We start from the raw sequence: 19085 nt of genomic DNA, 5'->3' as shown, positions 1-19085 counted from the left end.
AAACAAAATGATTTTTTAAAAAATCAAAATAAAATCACTTTCTCTAAGTAAAAACATAATTCATGTATTTTAAAAATATGGCAACATGAAAGTAGATAGTTTAAACCTATCGCATTTTGATGTTCATATTCAACAATGAAATATATATGTATATATATACATACATATATATATTTAAGGTATCTATTAGACTTAGAATAAACTCTTTCACAACATTTGCAAAATGATCCTAAGATCTTAAAATAAATCTGTGTGAAGCTATACTTAGTTTACACAGCAGATGAATGTGATTGTACAAACTAACTGAAATCTCACTTGTGGGGAACAGACACAATTATATTAACCAGGTCCACAAAAGTTCAGCCTCTAGTATGTACTGAGCACTGTATCATAAGCAATTAGTATATAAAAAAAAAATTCCCGTTTTCAAAGGTCTACAGTCTTGTTTGAGAGACTTATACACTTGAGGCCAGGCTCACACACTGGAAGACACAGCACGTGTAAGTTCAGAGGCATGATCAACACTGTGACATTACAAACACCACTCTCAGCTCCAAGGCAGTGGCCCTGCTCCAGGCAGCAGAGTCAGGGGCATCTCTGACAGAGACTAATACAATCAAAGGACACAAGGATCAAAGTAATCAGAAAACTGTCACAACCCTATGGATACAGGAGATCTGGATGAGGTTACAGTGGGTCATATGCACAGGGGAAGATGCAAGAGGAAGAATAAAAGGAGCAAAAGAGAAAAAAAAGAGTCTTTACCACACTCAGTGGGGGGGGGCCCTGGCCACGGCCCCCGTATTCCACCTTTCTCAGTGTCCACAAGATGACGACATCCGCATTTCAGAAAAGAGGACACTGAGATCACAGAGCTTGGAGCACAGACCCGGAGTCCACACCTGCAGGGAACCAAAGCTCTGCTCCTTGCAAGGTTGGGGGAAAGGGTGAGCAGCCCCACCTAGGGGCAGAGAGTGGCCGCACCTGGTAACAGGCATGCTGATGTCAGGTCATGCGTATGTACACTTCCATAGCTCAGCAAAGCTGGGGATATCACATGCTCAGCTACAGCTTTAAAAAATACATTGGTTGTTTTTCTAGATAAAACACCCACATTTGTTTTAGGTGAAATGTGACATATAAACTTATTTGAGTTAAAAATTAACTGCAATATAATTTTACGCCACTAGCATGACCATTATTAAAAACAAACAACAAAAACCTCAGCGGATGGGAGAAACTGCAACCCTGCCGCACTGTGGGTAGGACCATAAAATGCTATAAAAAAGAGCTTATCGGTTCCTCCATAGGCGAAAGCTGGAATTACCACACGCATGACCCACCAATTCTAGGAGAAAGACATGAAACAAGATGCCCAAACACGAGCTTGTAAAGGAACACTGGTAGCAGCAGGAGTCATAACCATAGCTAAGTGTGTGTTGGGTCAGGAGGGTTCGTGACAGAAGCTGTAACATGGATGAACCTGCACAGTGCGCTACGTCCAAGAAGCTGGATACAGAAGGCTCCACCTTCTATGCTTTCATGTATAGGAAACGTCCCACGTAGGGAAGTCTACGGAGATGGTGGATTAGTGGTTGCCAGGGGCTACTGAGAGAACAGAACAGCAGTGGCCACTGTGCAACCGTGAGTGTGTGGCCCACACTGAATTTAATGAACACCTTAAAATGGTAGATTTAAAGCTATGTGAATTCTAAATCAATTGCAAATTCAGTCGTCAATGACCTGGAACGACGGAAATTGCTCTTACTTTTATTGTACGGTCAGAAGTGAACCTTCAACAGAACAGCGGCTGCCCCTTAAGCCCCTCTCCACCAACTGCACTGCCCTTAGGCGAATGCTCCAAGGTTTCCCAAACCTACTTCAAGGGCATCCTGCTGTTGCAATCAACAAGTCCATACTTTTTCCACATAAAACTACGATTTGACCAGATGATAATTTGCGAAAGTATGCCGATGAAAGAAAATACAAGTGCCTCTTAACGCAAAGGAGTACAAACTTTCTGCAGAAATATTTGTTATTCATTTAAATAATGATGTTTCATCTAATTGAGTGTACCTTAAAAGCAGACCTTAAAATGCAGAACTCTATCACCTCAGGTACTAACACTTGCTATAATGTGGTCCTGACCTGGGGATTTCAAGGCTGTGGACAGCATGGATAGAAAGGTACACAGGGACTTTCACAAGGACTGGAGGCGGAACAGAACAGAGGCGGGAACACTGGCTGCCGAGCCGGGTGTCTGGGGTCCAATCCAATTCTACAGCCACAAGCTTCAGGATTAGCATCCCTGGTACCTGACCCTATGTAAAACAGAGATAATAAAACTGCCCGCTCCATAGGGTGGCGGGGAAGGCTAAAAGAAGCATTGTACACTGAGGATCCCACAGAATAGTTTATAGACCGGCTCTTTCTATTAGCACCAACACTAACGTTCTGGGTCCCTAACGGAAATCATTCATTCCCCCCTTACAGTTCTAGGGAGATAAAAATGTGTGGGAGGGGGACTTGGCCTTTGATTACATCTTAAAGAATGAAAGCGAGGAATCAGATCTCTAAGTGACATTTCATATATTACTTCCTACAGGGACCTCATTCCATCAGAGGGCATGGTAACCACAGTTTTTAGCAGCTTCCAGGAAACCCCAAGTCTCAGCTTTTCTGCACCTTAACAGAGAAAGAATCTGTCTTCCTGCCTGCCTCTCGCAGGTCATGGACTGTGCTTCCCCCTCTGTGATGTCACATTCCTGTCTGAAGGTGGTACAAGGTGCTGTGGGGTCTGGAGACTTGCTCTGCTGAGCCTCAAGCAGCCTCTTTGATCATCTGCTTGACTGCTCTCCTTATGGCCTCAGCGGTTAGGACTACAGCCATATCTGTGAGACAGCACAACGAGTGACATTCGGAACTGACAGTGACCGTCTGCGGTCTCCAAGCTGGATGCACTGACCACCGCCTGTGTCCTTCCTGTCGTGTCCTCACCAGCTGCCAGCAGAAAGGTTTTGGGGACTCTCCGCCAGGCTGGGCTGCCTTCGGAATTCCTAGGGCCTATGTACTGCCTTTAAAAAGTACATTCCAGCTGGGTGAGGTGGCGCATGCCTATAATCCCACCGGTGGGGAGGCTGAGGCAGGAGGATTACCGTGAGTTCAAGGCCAGCCTGGGCTACACAGTGAGATCCCTATCTCAATACAAACAAAAAAAATTTAAGTTTTTTTTTTTTTCTTTGCAAAATTTAATCTATTGTGAACTTCCAAACAACAGAAGAACAGATAAGCTCTATGGTCTGGATCATAAGGCAGGCAGGAAGTGAGTCCCACAGGCTAGCAAGCTGCAATCGACGAGCCGTCCCTCTGAGCTCATAAGCAAAGGTAGTTTTTTATTTTGAACAAACAAGGCTTTTCTCTAACACATTTAAAAACTGGAAAGGAAAACTCAACTAAACCGAAACCTGCTGTGGTTTGCTGAGATAGACCAAAATGAGGCTTAGGAATAAGTAGTAAAATTCTGACAAAACCGCCACACCTCCACCTAAATCAGTTTAACAAGTGACACAGGCTGCCTCACGGTGGGACTTGTCAGGCGCGAGGCGATTAACACATAACCCTGGAGAAACGCACAGTGTTAAATGACTGCACCTGGGGTTCGCGCCATCTCCCAGCTGCAGGGCTCTGTTTCTCGCCTTTGCTGTCAACAACGCAGTGTCAAAAGCCTCCCAGCCTCTGTCCACCGCCGGGCACTCAAGAAGACGGCACGGCTTCAGCAAGCTTATTCTCTACCTGCGACTGCCTTCTTTTTTTTTTTTTCTCTTGTCTTTTTGAGACAGGGTCTCACTACATAGTTCAGGCTGGCCTCAAACTTGCAGTGATCCTCCTGCCTCAGCCTCCCAAGTGCTGAGATTGCAGGCGTGCGCCACCATGCCCGGCATGAACTCTGCTTTCTTACCTAGTCAACACTGCCCCAGGTCTCCCTAGCTGAAAAAAAACACTGCACTGCCTGTATGAAGAAAGTGACTTTCGCAGCTCTATTCTCAATCTACCCTCCCAAAGGAAGGGGAGCGCATAGCGCCAAGAGGAGTCTGACTCTGCAGGCTCAGAGAGCTCGTCCTGTGTGACAAGTGAGTTGAGCTTCTGAGACAACAGCATAAGTGTCTCGGAGGTTTTAGGTGGAACTACACCAAGGTGAGCACCCACTTTTCTAGCCATTCTGGAGACACATCAGAAGATGAGGTTTTTAAGTCAGAAGCCCACTGACTTGAGTTCTTCCTCTGCCACTCTAAGAGCTGACCTGAGGGCAAATTACTCCACACCCTATTTTAGTTTCTCAACAGTAAAATGGAGATTGTCTCACTTATATCCCATGAAGTTGAAATAAAGCGTCAAGGAAGTAACAGGTCCATGAACGAGAGTCGAGAGTCAAAGAGGCCTTCTGTGGATACTGAGTTCCCCCTCGGGCTGATACGTGGACTCCTCCCTCAGCCGCAACCTTCCCAGCCTACGTTAGCTCTCTGCTTCTGTGGGTCAGAAGCGCAGGCGCAGCATGGCTCCAGGTCTCTGTTTATTTGCCAGATGCCCAACAGGGTTGGCTGTGTGGCCATGTGTCCTCTACTTTCCTCTCCTGGGCCATCTCTCCCTCCACACCAGCAGCAGTGTGTTAGGCTTCTCATTCCTCTTTTGCCACCAGCCAGAGGATACTCTTCATTTTTAAGGGCTCATATAATTGCCCTGGTCCACTTGGACAACCCAGGATAACCACCCTGCCTTAGAGCAAACGCTAAGGGAGCCAGGAGCGATAGCTCGCCATACACACAGGCTCCGGAGACGCGGGCACACATCTTGGGGTGCCATTTTGGAAATCCTCCCCATGAAACCCACAAGAAAATGTCTTTATCTGTACCAACTGAATAACAGGAAATTGATGGGAAAAAAAAAACACCCAATAAACTCAAAATAGTCATGTATTTACCCAATGATGAGAAAAACACAGAAAGATAAACACAGTGTAACTTCCTGGGATATCAGGACTGTGTGAGAAGGTTTGTGCTTGAATTCCATTAGTATAATTTGAATTTTCTAAGTTCTAGAACACACAAGCAACTGCGATGCCTTGGAATTCATTTTGTATTTTGTTTGACTTCAGTAATTTTACCGTTTGAGAGTATCTTCCCTGCTTTTGGTAGATAGCTCATTTCTCCTTCACCTCACAATATTTTGAAGTATACTCATTTCATCATTTACATTAATACTACAGCTACACAAAATAACTAGTCAATATATTTGGGTAACTATGTACTATATGCCAACTATGTACCTGGATTTCTATGTAAAATGTAAAATTATGTTTTTAATAGTAATTATATCATACTAAGAACTACTTTGATTGAAAATCTTTCATTTTATTCTCCACATTTAGTGACTTTGACATGTTTGTTTAAAAATCCAAATTGGTTTCCGGAGATGCTTCTTTGTCAGCAATAAATCCAGTTATTAAGTTGAAACAATTTATCAGGTTCATATATTTGTGTCAGGTTTCCTCCAATTAAGCCTCATTAATTGGAATGTTCCCTGACACATTAATATTCCCTGACACATTTTGACACAGGTGAACGTTAGACACTTCTGTTTAATCTTTTCCCTCAAAATTAATTCTGTGGTACCTTGGTTCACAAATTTAATTAGTAGTTCCACGGTTCAGGAAAAGATGGCCACATCTGTGTTTGTGTGGGAAAGATGGCAGTGGTCATGTTCATTATACAGTTTGAAGACAAAAGAAATATTCTGCCAAACACTTCTATTTGCGGACCAAATTGATCACAAACAAAAGCATTCACGAACTGAAGTAGCCCTGCACTTGCATAAGGTATAAACAGACTTAATAATCAGCACTAATGGTGAACTCAGTGGTGCAGGGGTTATGCCCCAAGAGCTTTCTAAAATGTACTCTTCCCATCAATGGTTATTTAATTTAGTGATCCTTCTTATTATGAAACAAGACATCGGAAAAAAACTGGGGTGGGTTTTCTTTTTACCTTCTCGGTGATTTCTTTTATATGTGCAAAAACTTTTCAGTAAGATGGGATCCCGGTTGTTGATTCTTCGAAGTATTTCTCATGCAGTCTGGTTTTTGTTCATGAACTCTGTGCCTACCCCTATGTCTTCAAGATTTCAAGAAAACTCAGGAATTGGCAAAAAATTTTAGCCAACTGTCCCTCAGACAAAGGTCTTCTATCTAGAAGGTATAAAGAATCAAAAAAAATTGCGCCCCCAAAATTCAAAGACCCAATCCCAAAATGGGCATCTGAGATGAATGCACACTTCTCAGATGAAGAAATACATGCGGCAAATAAGTACATGAAAAAATGTTCAACATCATTGGTCATACAAGAAATGCAAATTAAAACACTGAGATACCATTTCACCCCAGAAAGAACGGCTATCATCAAAAAGTCAGTCAATAACAAACACTGGAGGGGCTGTGGGAAAAAGGACTCTTTTCCACTGTTGGTGGGAGAATAGACTGGTGCAACCACTGTGGAGACCAGTCTGGAGATTCCTCAAAAAACTAGGATTAGAGGTCCCTTTTGACCCAGCTATTCCCCTTCTGGGTATTTTTCAGGAAGAACTGAAAACATCATACCACAGAGATACATGTGCACCCATGCTTATAGCAGCGCAATTTGTAATAGCTAGATTTTGGGAACAACCCAAATGCCCATCAACTGAGGAATGGATAAAAAAGATGTAGTAGTTTTACACAATGGAGTATTACTCAAGTATAAATAAAGATAAACTTGAGGCTTTTATAGGTAAATGGGTGCAACTAGAGACTATAATCATAAGTGAAATAAATAACACCTGCATGTGTAAATGTTGTAGTTTCCTTAGTGTAAAAGACTGAGAGAGAGGGCTAGGGATATAGCTCAGTGGCACAAGCGCCTGCCTGGCAAGCTCAAGGTCCTAAGTTTGATCCCCATTACCACAAAAAAAAAAAAAAAAGACTGAGAGAGTAAATAAAATTCTAAAGGTACAAGAGATATTGTGAAAGGGAAAGAAACTGCTCAAAAGAAAAGAACAACTGGGATGAAGGAAAGGAGAAAAGAAAGAAGGAAAGGAAAATGTATGTATACACATACACACACAAGATAGCTAAGATAATTGTACTACTAGTTTCTGTTGGCTTATTGAGAGGGACAGTTAATGCTTAATTTTTTCGATCAATTTTGTACGCCTGTATCTGGTAATCTGAACAACTACTTTGAAGATAACAAATGCAATGTAACAACCATTGTTGATTTCCTATCATCTTATTTTGAAATTCTGTATTGTCCCTAATGTTTTTTAAAATTTTTTATTCTCTTTAAAGTAAAGAAAAAAAAAAACAACTAGTGTGGGGTCCGGGGTACAGGAGGGGCCTACTGTAAGAGTGTACACTGCTTCGTCCTGACCTATTCACTTCACACACACGCTTCTCCTCCTGGGCAGAAACATTAAAAAAACAAGTTTCTCAAGTGAGCACAAGTGTGAAAGAAAGCCTACAATCTGGACATAGTCTGCCAGTGAGGTGCAGGAATTGTAACAAAACCAGAAATCCGTGAGCAATGAGACGTCTCCCTGCGGGAAAGTGGTGACAGGCAGGGAAAAAGAGAAGAGGCAGGCAAGGAGGACTGCAGCGACGGAAGGGAAGAGAAGAGAATGGAAGAACAGGAGAGAAGAAGCAAAGGAAAGAAAAACCAGGGGAAAAAGAAGAAGAGGAACAAGGGGAATGAGGAAAAGATGAAAAAGACAGGAGCCAGGGATTTAGGTCAGTGGCCCAGTGCCTGCCCAGTGAATGTGAGGTCCTGAGTTTCATTCCCATACCTGCCCCCCTCCAAAACAAAGATCAAAAAGACAAAAGAGGAAGCAAGAAAATAGGGCAAATGCTAGTTTAAGGCGCGAGCGTGAGTTTCCAAAGCTAAAAGCCGGCACCTGCACTGGAACAACACAGCCATGAATGACCCCAGGGGGCACTCTTAAGACAGGAGGCTCCCTCCATGCTAGGACCTGCGCCGTCCTCAGTGACAGACCAGGACAAGGGGTCCCCACCAAGCGCACTGCCAGCTCACTGGGAGTGCGCGGAGCTCATGGCAAACAGCAGTCACTGCAGCCTTGAGGGTTACGGAGGACTTCCCAGAGGAAGCGGATTTTAGTGAAATGTGAAAATAAGCAGTCAGGAAAGAAGTGCACGGAGAGAACGGCCCATTCTCGCAGAGGGCACAGCGTGGCTGGAGAACTGGATGTGAGCGGGTGATACATTAGGGGAACTAAAAGATCAGCGTGCGGCTTGAGGGTACGCAAACCAAGAGGCGGCCACGGAGGCAGAGAGAGGCGGGCAGGGTTTATAGACCCGCACTAAAGTGAGGCAGGGGGCTGTGGAATAAAGACGGCAGGAAAGCGGGACTCACAAGGAACCCGGGCGGGGCCGGGAGCATCCCAGGGAGCAGTCACGGGGTACGCGACAAAGCCAGCAGCAGCAAGGGTGGACAGAGACGCCAAAGCTCTTCGGGACAAGGATCAAAACTGCACGATTAACACAAAGAGAGGCCAAGGGTGACCAAGGGTGACGCCTGGGTTTCCGCTCCAGAATCTGGAGATGGACAACAAGGAGATGTCGTCCATGAGACTGAAAATATTCAAAGGTAAATTAGAGGAAAGAACGAGTATGGTTTTGGACACGATGAGTTTGAGAAGCCCAAGGACAACCAAGAGTACACACAGGCAGAGGTGAGGACGTACGCTACAGGCATCAATTTGAGCACAAAGCCAGGACTCTGAGGGACAGAGTCGCCACACAGTTCCCGCAGAAGGACAACAGCAAGTAGAGAAGGGCACAGCCTCCAGCCAGCACCCGAGGGACGGGCAGAAGACAGATGCTGGCAAAGGGACCAACAGCGAGAATGCAAGATGTTATGACAGAACCCACGGTGGGTGAAGAACAGGTGTGGAATCAAGGGGAAGAGGCAGCCGCCAGCCCACGGGGCTGAAGCAACGCAAGGCGAAGCCCACAAAGCAGGCTGGTTGGTTCGGCAGAGGGGAAGTGATGGGAGGCCTCAGTGAGAGCCGTCCCATGGCATGGCAGTGGCCAACAGGGAAGCTCCTGCAGGGGGTTGGAGATGACAGGGCAAACAGGACGCGTGGGGTCAAATCTCAAGATCTTCACAGAAACACACAAATATGTCCACTCCTCCGCTTACTGGCAAGATGATCCACTGTCAGCTACGAAACACATGGTGTATTTTTATAAAGGAACAGCACACTGGAAGTTTGCTATCAGCTTTAACGACCCCTGGTTAACACAGGAAAGAAAGGCTGAGAAAACAGATCACTGAAAGGCAGGAAGTGCAGGATGCAGTGCACAGGGGCAGGGCGGCCTCGAGTGCAGGTGTGTGCCTCGGGATGGAGGAGCAGACACTGCTGGGAGTGGGCATGCAGGAGGAGGGCTGGATGTCCACAGAGAACAAGAAACACTGGCAGTCAGTGTAGTGCAGCAGAAAACAGAAGACGGGCCAAGGACACGCAGAGCTGAGCAGGAGCAAAGGTGCGTGAGCCGGCGGGCTTTGCTGTTGCCGGCAGGACAGGACAGCCCAGAAGCAGGTACAAAACAGAACAAAATACCAGCTGGCTTCCATCAGTAGTGAACTTTCAGTCTGGAAAATGGCCAAGAAGCTAGCACAGGGACTGCAAACTTCCTGAGAAGGATCACTGTGCAAATATTTGAGGATCTTGTGGACTTCTCGACTGTGTTTTTGCAGTGTGGATGCAGCACGGATGGACGATGTGTGCATGAACGGGCGGGCGGTGCTCTATGAAATCGGGCGGTGGCCTTACTGGCATTTGCTGTGGGTTAGCAAACCCAGCTTGAGAGAGGGAGGTAATAATAAAAGAGACCAAGCAGCAGAGGAATACAGTCTCCAACCTTGAAAAGAACTTGAGGCGAAGATGGAAGTTCATGGCATGAATAAAGCCAAACCCACGCTGTCTATAAAACAAACCTTTGAGCCTATTTCACAAACATCAATGGGATCATTATCTCCGCAGCAGCCTGTGTTCTTATCTCTATGATGAGGATCTTCCCAAGTCTAAAAAAAATAAGAGAAAGAAAGAGTCAGAAATGTAGGTTAATAGGCACTGGAGTACAGCTTAATCTTTCCACACGATCACCAAGTTTTATAGACGGCGAGAATCCCAGGGAAAATTCTCAGAAGTCAGCCAGACGTGAGGCCCACCGCCAGGACGTCCAGCACCCCAGAGGGTTTCTTCCCTCCTGTCCCAGTGCGTCTCCGTCATCCTATCCCAAAGCGGGAGGTGTTTCCAGACAGACTTGTCTTCTGGCTCCTCAGTGTCTACACGTGCCCACTCGCAGGTCTCGGTGTAGGTGCTGCGCCGTCCCTGTCCTGGTGTCTGAGTTTCCACCCCAGCCTCGCCTGTGGCTGCTGTCACTCGCGGCTTCCTCTGACATGGGACAGCTCGGGGCCAAGCTTTCCGTGTTTGTAAGTAAGAGTCCTGTCCTCTAAAGGGCATCTATGAGCAGACACAAGCTTTTCCTTCCTAAACTAGGCCACAGGACATTGTACACCATAGAACATGTTTTGCTTGTTTCAGTCCATTAAAAAAAAAAAAAAAAAACTATCTTTGCCATCAAATCTCAAGACCTTGACTAAGACATGCAAAGATGTCAACTCCTCAGTTTCTTAGCAAGATTATCCCCGTTGGCTGAGAAATGCATGCTGTATTTTCATAAAGGAACAGCATAATCTAAGTCTGGAATCAAGTTTAAACGTCCCCTAGGCCAGTGATGGTGAACCTGTCAGAGCTTTCAGTGACACAAGCAGCCCAGTGTGGCATGCATGCTACTGCTGCTACCCCATTCCAGAAGCTTCATAACTACGTGATCCTGAAAGGAGCTACACGCATTTCCTAAAGCTATCTGCCGTGAATTTACACGGTAACAGAGGCAAAAACTGCATTATCTCAAGATTCAGTTGATCACTATTACCTTGCATTCTGGATTACCCAAGTTTAGTTTCTCTGATTTTATACAGTAACTAAAAATAGAGACTTATTTACAGTTAAACCTTAGACAAACTCCAACATTTTCCTTCTAGCCCTAATTATATAGGGTACCTAGGAATGAACTCATGCAATTTTTTTAAAAAAAAATCAGGTTCAATGAGCTTTTACTACCTCAAATAATGAAGCCACTAATAAAAGATAGGAGTTACCATAATTGTTAACCTTGCACACTGGTTACAGAGGAGAGACACTTTCTGAGAGGTGCACACACATTATACACACTCTATGAGGACTCCACAGTAAAGACTCACAAGACAAAAAACACAGAGAACATGGTTGAACACGTTCACAAAGAGGCCATAATTCACATGTCCTATTGCCAGGTGCCCCGGGTTTGAATCCGACTACTCCCCCGGCTTGAAGCACCGGTGGTCCACGCATGTCTGCCCCATCAGGCGGGATGCACAGCTTCTCAGGGGGTCTTGGATTACCATAATGCAAAGAAAGACATTGATTTAGCAGCTCAGAGGGTATCATGTTACAGTTCCTTAAGGAAAACATTCAAATTGTATAAAAAACTGTAAGACAGAGGCTGTAAATGCATGTTCTATATACCAGCAATGGAGCACTTGTGAGATTTCTGTGTTAAAATTTAGAGAATTAATTATGGACAAACTACTAACCTGTGAAGAAATGTCACGGGCACAAATTACTTGAAAAAAACCTTCACTTTATAAAAGCTTATTTAGAATTGGCAAGAAGTACACACAAATGATGTAGAGAATAGTATCAAAAATGATCTGAAAAGCAGGGTACCACTATGGCCACAGAAAAAGCTAAACACGTTAAGATATTTTGTGCACTCTGCACAAATCAGCCACTTTTATGTATAAAATGTTTCAGAGAAATTCACAAATAAAATAAATTTATTTTATTTTAATGAAATCAATGTATTTGCTAATTATTGTAATGTTTTTAACTGGTAATGAGTAGCATTAATTAGTATTTATATTTGGGCAGGGAATTTTCAAATTCAAGCAACTAACTAGATTAGGTGCATTTACAGACTTTTTATTAAGTAAAACAGTAAAAAGGCTGATAAAAGCGATGAGATCTGTCACCCCATCAGAGGCCCAATCTGCAGCATGAGATAGCCGTTCGTGGGACCGGTGTTTGGGCCGGCAGGAATGTGCTAACCTTGCCCAAGCTCACAGTTTTGAAATCGCAGAGATGGGATTAGAACCCAGGTTGCTAATCACCACTTTTGACATCCAAATTCTGCTAACAATGGCAAGTTTTATTTTGCTGTCCTATCTTTCTCAGTCTCACAATCTCCCGGCATGTGTTCTCCTGGAGAGTCAGACCTTGCCTAGTCTTCCTTTCCCTTTGTTTTCCTCCTGCTCCCCCTCACCAGACATCCACCTGCACAGCACGCTGTCTACCGAGGATCCACTTGGGCCAGGAAGAGCCCACACCTGGGGCCAGCGGGTTAGTAAGGGGCATGGCCCTGGTAACGAGGGCTGGAAGAGTCATCTTCACATGCTGGGGACACCATCGCAGGATCAAGGAATAAAGAAACAGCCAACCCAGGTCAGAAAGGCAGACCATCTGAGGTTCCTCTTTCCCAGTGCAGGGATCCCTTCATGAGCCCCCAAGAGCACCCCTACTCCTGGAGAGGAAAATGCGACCTGCTAAAATTCATGCCGGCCTACACAGCAACAGAACCGTTCTAGCGCCCCCTGAGCCACAAACTACCATGATGAAATCATCCAGAGCTCACAGCCGTCAGCTATAAAAAAAATGGCTCAAATAAGACACGCTCTAGACGCATACTATCCCGAGTCCTCTGGGACTGCTCTCACTCACAGTCTGCATGAATACTCCAGCAAACAGGAAGCTTACGAACCCGCGAGCTGATAGGTGTTCGGTTTAAGAAAATCCTTCCTTACACTGAGGCAAAATCTGTCTTCCTGTAACTCGTACTCAGTTTGGCTTTGGTAGGTGTGCTTGTGCGTTTGTGTGGTGTGCATATCCCTCCAGAGCTCCATTTTCAGAATTATCTATCAATTTAGTTCCTACTGTTGAAGTAATACATATATAACTGCAAGTTGTTCGGCTATGTAATTGTTAATTTTAAGGCCAATTCTTCATGATTTTCTGTACCAGCAAAAATATCAGACTGGTTCTTTCTACTTCTACCTCTGCATTTAGTACTCTACATCTACAGGCTTGAGTGTTATTACAATAAGAGACATGCACTAAGTGATTTCAAATTTAACTTGAAAATACAGAGTAACTTCAACAGGAGAGGAAATCATAATCAACTTAAAACTTTGAGAGCACGCCCTCTTGTGGAAGTTTAGGTGTATAACTAGGCAGAGAAACAATTAGAAAAGTACAGCAAGAGGAAAAGTTCAACATCTACATATTTGTTTTCACAATTACAGAAACAACGTTTACAATTTAATAGGAGAATGGGCCGAAGACATGAACAAGTAACTCAAAGAAAAGACAAATTTATAGAAGATACTGATCAGAGAAACACAATTTAAAACCTAAATGCAACACTATTTCAATAATTTTATTTAAAAATGTGATAACTCCAAATACTAGGCAGGAATTAGGGCACCTGGAACCATGTATTGCTGGTAGGAGTGTAAATTGTTACAACTTCTTTTGGTAAGCAATTTGGGAATACTTAGTAAAATAGGTATTATACCTATATATACAGAAAAAAAATTAGCAAGGACTCACGAAAGACATTAACAAAGAGTACAAACAACCTATCAATAGAGAAATAAAGACAAGGGCTGATCAAAAATATTATCAATGTTCAAATTTTTTTTAAAAAACTGGTACAGTAAAAGACACACTGCCATTATTAACCCTCAAAATCCTCCTCCTCACTTTGAACACAGTTATCGTCCTTGCCGCTTTCGAAGCAGTTCTGAAAGTACCCTTTCTTAAGTGTCTTTAAGGGGTATGAGAAAAAAATACAGTGAATTCTGCTGCCGAGTGCCACTGAACAGAAAGGCAGCTCGTAAAAACCTGACACTGTGTCCTCATCCACCTTATTCACCAGACCTGACACCGTGTGACTTCTAGTTCCTCCCCAAAGTCAAAATGACTACGAAAGGAGAACATTTTGAATCAACGGAGGACACTGAGGCAGCCATGACAGAGCAATGAAAGACACTCATGAAGAAGGACGCCCAGATCTGCCTCAGAAAGTGGCAAGAGCCATGGGATAACTGCTCAAAACAAGGGGTAGGGTTTTGAGGAGGACCCATGGAAATGTCCTCTACTGTGACAATTTCTTTAAAATTTGTAAACATCTACCGTAGTTTTGATCACACCGAGGACAAGGATCTGTCTTCCCCACACAGGGCAGGCTCCACAAAAGCAGAGACTGCTTTGCACAGACGCATGCTGAAAACTTGCAGTAGTAAATGCTGAATGAATGTTAAGTTAGCATCAGTGAGAGAGTATGTCTAAATACAGAAGCCTGGCCGACTAAAGGCACTAAAGTGAGAGGGAGTATTTCGAGAGGGATTAATGAATGTGTCTTTTACTGCAACCTGTATTTTTTAAAGATTTCTGAAACATATCACACAGTGTCACCCCGAGCACTACACACCTATGAAAATGAGTAAGTCTGAATCTGCACATTATTGACCGAGCCTAACCAGAGCTTGAGATGATTACCTTACGATCTGGAAATATGAGTCACCATGCTTGGAATTACCATGCTCTGGCCCTTGAGTCTCTTTGAAAATCACTGAATGGTACAAAGCTGTCCACACATGGGGGTCATGAGAACCCCTTCCAGATTCACCAGGACTCTGGTCACCAAGGCCAAAGAAGTGAGAGTGGCTTGAACACCACCTTCACTCCTACCAAGTTCTTCACTGTGCAGCCCTCATCAGCAGCGACGCTACCCCTGACCGAGTCAGGCTCCTGAGGACCTAAGGTGAGCTTTGCACTCCGCTCGGACCTTTGTCATTACCCCACAGCACCTGTGGCGCGGGGGCCGTGACCACACCAGTGAACCGACAGCCCTAGGAGAGTCAGTCACCTGTCTCAAACTAATAAATGACACTACATCATATGTGGGGACAAAGAACCAGATTTATAATGGATACATCAATATCACAGTAAGATTGAAGAAACCTCGAATCAAAAGTGAGTTGGTCCTTCAATATTATCCAGACCTACAGTCTAAATATTCATCCAGAGACACAATGCTGCCTGACCTGTGACATATGGATAATACGATTTCTACCCCGGACAAACTAAAACTCAGAGTAAGGCACTATGGGAAAAGTTATTAAGGATCTGACAGCGAAACATCTCCATGGCATAGCAATGAGCTGCAGCTACGTGGAGAGGTTTCCCCTTGACCAGAATTCTGCTGCTTAAATGCCCTCCAAGCAGCTGGCTTGGTAACTGCTCTCAACAAATTTCTTCCCGTTACCAGACAAATCACAGGGGAGCTGCAAGATCTGATATCCGCATGCGCCTCCGGAACAAACACACATGCTGCATTCATTCACTCATTCAGAACCCAAGTATTTATTAATCACCTCAGTGCCATGAGCTAAGCTGGCAACTGGGACAGATCCATCAACAGAACAGATGAATACCAGCTCTCAGGAAGCCTGGGTTTCAGCCAAAAGAAAATAATAAACATGATAACTAACGAAATTATCCAGCAGGTTACAATTTGGTAGGTATGATGGAAAGGAGAAAAATAAAGCACGGAAGTAGGAATTTCAGGAAGTGTGGGCAAACTTTTGTTTTCTTGAGTCAACTTCTCACTCTGTGGCCCAGGCTGGCCTTGATTTGAGGTGATTCTCCTGCCTCAGCCTCCCCAGTGCTGGAATTATAGGCAGGGGTCGCCACACTCAGCTGATGAAAGGTTTTAAAGGAACTCTGGTGGATGTCATGACGAAGGTGACTTGGGGACAAGCACTTTAGGAGGTGAGCGGTGCACCGGTGGGTGCATGTGCAATCTGTAGCATGTGTGTTTGCACATAAATGTGGGTGGTCAGCCTGGGTCTAGGAGGCAGTAAAGAGCTCTGATCCAGATGCAGGCTCAGGCCCCATCCACCGCCACCCAGGGCTTAGCCATCTTGCGCTCAGCATCGGGCTTCTTTGCTGCAGCCCCAGGCCAGCTGCTGCCCTCGGCGGCTCTTCCTTGAAATGCCATGCGCCTGCCACCCTGGCTCCCTTCGGGGCCTCACCCCACACCCCTCACCCCCCCCCAGGACTCCGCCCCTCCCAGTCAGCAGCCGCGCCCCACGCTCCTGTGGCCACCGCTGACCTTGAAGAACAGTTCCAGAGTTCTGTCACCTTTAACACTGCTCTCGTTCTGGGAGTTAGAACATGAACACCGAGCGCTCAGGAATATGGGTGGAAGGAAGGGAGGGGCAGCACTGTGCAGGCCTGGAGGTTAGAACCCCGAAGACCGCATGGGGGGGAGGAAGTGGCCGAGGGGGAAGGCGGTCAAATGAGCAAGGACAAGAAGGTGGAGGCCCCTGTCATGCAGGGCTGGGGCCATGGTAAGAGTTTACATTTTATCCCCTTAGTAACAGGAGGCCCTTGGAGTGTTTCCTTTGGGAAAACCATTACCAGATTGTTTGTTTGTTTGTTTTTTTTAGACAGGGTCTTGCTCTGTAATTCATGCTGGTTTTAAACTCACTATGTAGCCTAGGCTGGCCTCGAACTCACAAGGATCCTCCTGCTTTAGCCTCCTGAGTGCTGGGATTACAGGATTAAACCACCACACTGGCCTAGATTTTTATTCTTAAAATATCACTTTTGTACTGGTGTGAGGGCACAGCCTATAATCCCAGCACTCAGGAAACTGAGGCAGGAAGATTGCTGCTAGTCTGAGCCCAGCTTGGGCTACAATAGTGAGTTCAAGGCCAGTCTGAGCCACATAGGAAGATCTTATCTCAAAAATAATTAAGTAAATAAACAAGTAAATAAATAAAACATTGCTTTTGACATTGGATCTGGAGTGATGAAATTTAGACCAAGTTATGGAGACTACAGAGTTAATCATGAATTAGGAGATTCTTGCCACATGCCTGGCTCCTATTAAGAGAAAGACTACTGCACCCAAGAAGCTGAGAGCTCAGCAGACAGGCACACCTGGAAAGCACAAACACATGCAGAGGAGCGGGAATCTAAGCAGAGCTGTAAACAGAAAACTACAGAAGCTTCCTTCACCTCCGCCATCATCTCCCACCCACCCCCAACCGGGAGGTGGAATTCATCATTTTTCCACAGTAAAACGACAATCGTTTAAACAGTTAGTGGTAGGTATTATGCTGCACTGTACCCATGATTTCATCGTCAATCGCCCTGATCGGGCTGTGGATAACGCTAGATGATCTTAAAGCACAAACAGCCACATTACTACTAACAGCAATGACGGTCCATGTTTGCAGTACTGATGTTTACACTCCTGCGCACAGCGGTACGTGCACATAACACACCCGGCCAGCTCTCGGCCCCGTCCCCTTTGAACGTGACCCATCTCCGTTTCTTTTTATATATCTCTTGTTACTGCCATGCCATCACTGCTCCATCTCATCACTCTCTGCATAATGCACACCTAATGCACAGCCCAGCTCACAAAGCCCCAAGGGACAGGTACCGAGCTGCTCTGCCCAACGGCATCCTCACATCCTTTCCCCTCAGTGCGCCCTAAGCTTTGCAGAAGTCTCCTTAGGCCCTGGGGGCCAGAAGACCTGCCTTCCCATTTTCCAGAGATGCAGGGGTCCCCACCCTTCTCCCCACCCCGGCTTACAGCAGGAGTGTGTGCAGTGGGTAGTCCAGCCGGGCACAGGCAGCCTGCGCGCTCACAGCATGGTTTCTTTCTCCTTTCCTGCGAATGTCTATTCTACACTGGCAGCTGTTTGTTCTGGTTCTGCAAAGGCAGACTCCCTCCCCCACTTGCTCAGACGGTTCCCCAACAGCATCTTGGAATTTGATGTGAAATATTAAAATGCGTCAATAAAAATGTTCACTCTCCAGACAGACGGATGATCTAATGGGTGTTATAATCACCAAGGCAAATGTTTCCTGATGTCACCAAACCCTAGGCTTTGGATCCATCCCAGGAGATTGAGCTCTGGTCCCTACAGAACCCGGAAGAGTTGCTCCTTCAGTGGGTGACAGCACAAAAGGGAAGCAAATGCCAGGGAGGAAGAAGAGCAAACGGGAAGTGCAAATCCCCAACAGTGTCACTGCCTCACCGTGTTGTGGCCTGACTGTCCACGTTTTTACTGTTTTCCACTTAAAGATTATGAACCCATGACAGTGAATAATAAAATCAAAGTTATCTAACTCGGTTCACAAGGAGCTTGGAAAAAAAGTTATTACTTAAAAGATGCATCAGTTAGAGCTTTAAAAATTTATCATATATGAATGTGCATGAAAGTATAATTAAAGGGATGACTACAGAGAAGCCCTTTGCTGTAAAATGTTTCAGCGACACAACAGCCAAACTACGGAAGAGGAATGTGCTCAAAATGCCAAGTGTGAGGGTCCCGTGAGCCTGACTCCATGAAACTGAGCAGAGACATAAAGATGCTGTGAAACAAAATTTATTGGTATAATAAAACCACACATTAAAAAATTTAAAATTTACAAATCTCTCAAACTGACATGTCCTTGGAACCAATTTAAATTCAAGTAGTTCACAGGATTTACAAGGCAATTTTTCCAGAAGACAGGAAAGTTTTACCATTATAACCAAAATGTTACCTGAGGGAGCGCGCCGTAATTCCATATATATCCCTTGTGAGGGAAAACGTTGGCCACGTAGCGGGGCTTGTCGCGCTTCATGTCCTGCTTAATGGGATTCAGGGGCTCCTCTGTGGCAATCTGAGTGGGTCATGGGAGAAAGGGGACAGGGAGAGGGGCTGTGAAATCAGTTATTCTACATCCAAGGGGCATTTTCTAAATCTGTCATTTTCAGACAAAATATTCATAGTCCAACTTAACGATCAAAG

At 45.0% G+C, this 19085-nt stretch overlaps 1 protein-coding gene across 1 annotated transcript in view; it reads right to left on the bottom strand.

Annotated features, from left to right (window-relative positions):
- Nucleotides 1-19085, bottom strand: part of Ppa2 (pyrophosphatase (inorganic) 2) — a gene marked incomplete at its 5' end in the record, with an annotated part of 66275 nt that overhangs the window by 25329 nt on the left and 21861 nt on the right. The window contains 2 exons of the mRNA XM_005406284.1: nucleotides 10041-10127; nucleotides 18838-18957. Coding sequence (XP_005406341.1) covers nucleotides 10041-10127; nucleotides 18838-18957 — 207 coding nt within the window. The remainder of the gene's footprint in view (nucleotides 1-10040; nucleotides 10128-18837; nucleotides 18958-19085) is intronic.

This window comes from Chinchilla lanigera, unplaced genomic scaffold (genome assembly GCF_000276665.1).
Source record: "Chinchilla lanigera isolate Chin_1 unplaced genomic scaffold, ChiLan1.0 scaffold00095, whole genome shotgun sequence".
Taxonomy (NCBI): domain Eukaryota; kingdom Metazoa; phylum Chordata; class Mammalia; order Rodentia; family Chinchillidae; genus Chinchilla; species Chinchilla lanigera.
This window is presented reverse-complemented; position numbering and strand designations above follow the sequence as displayed.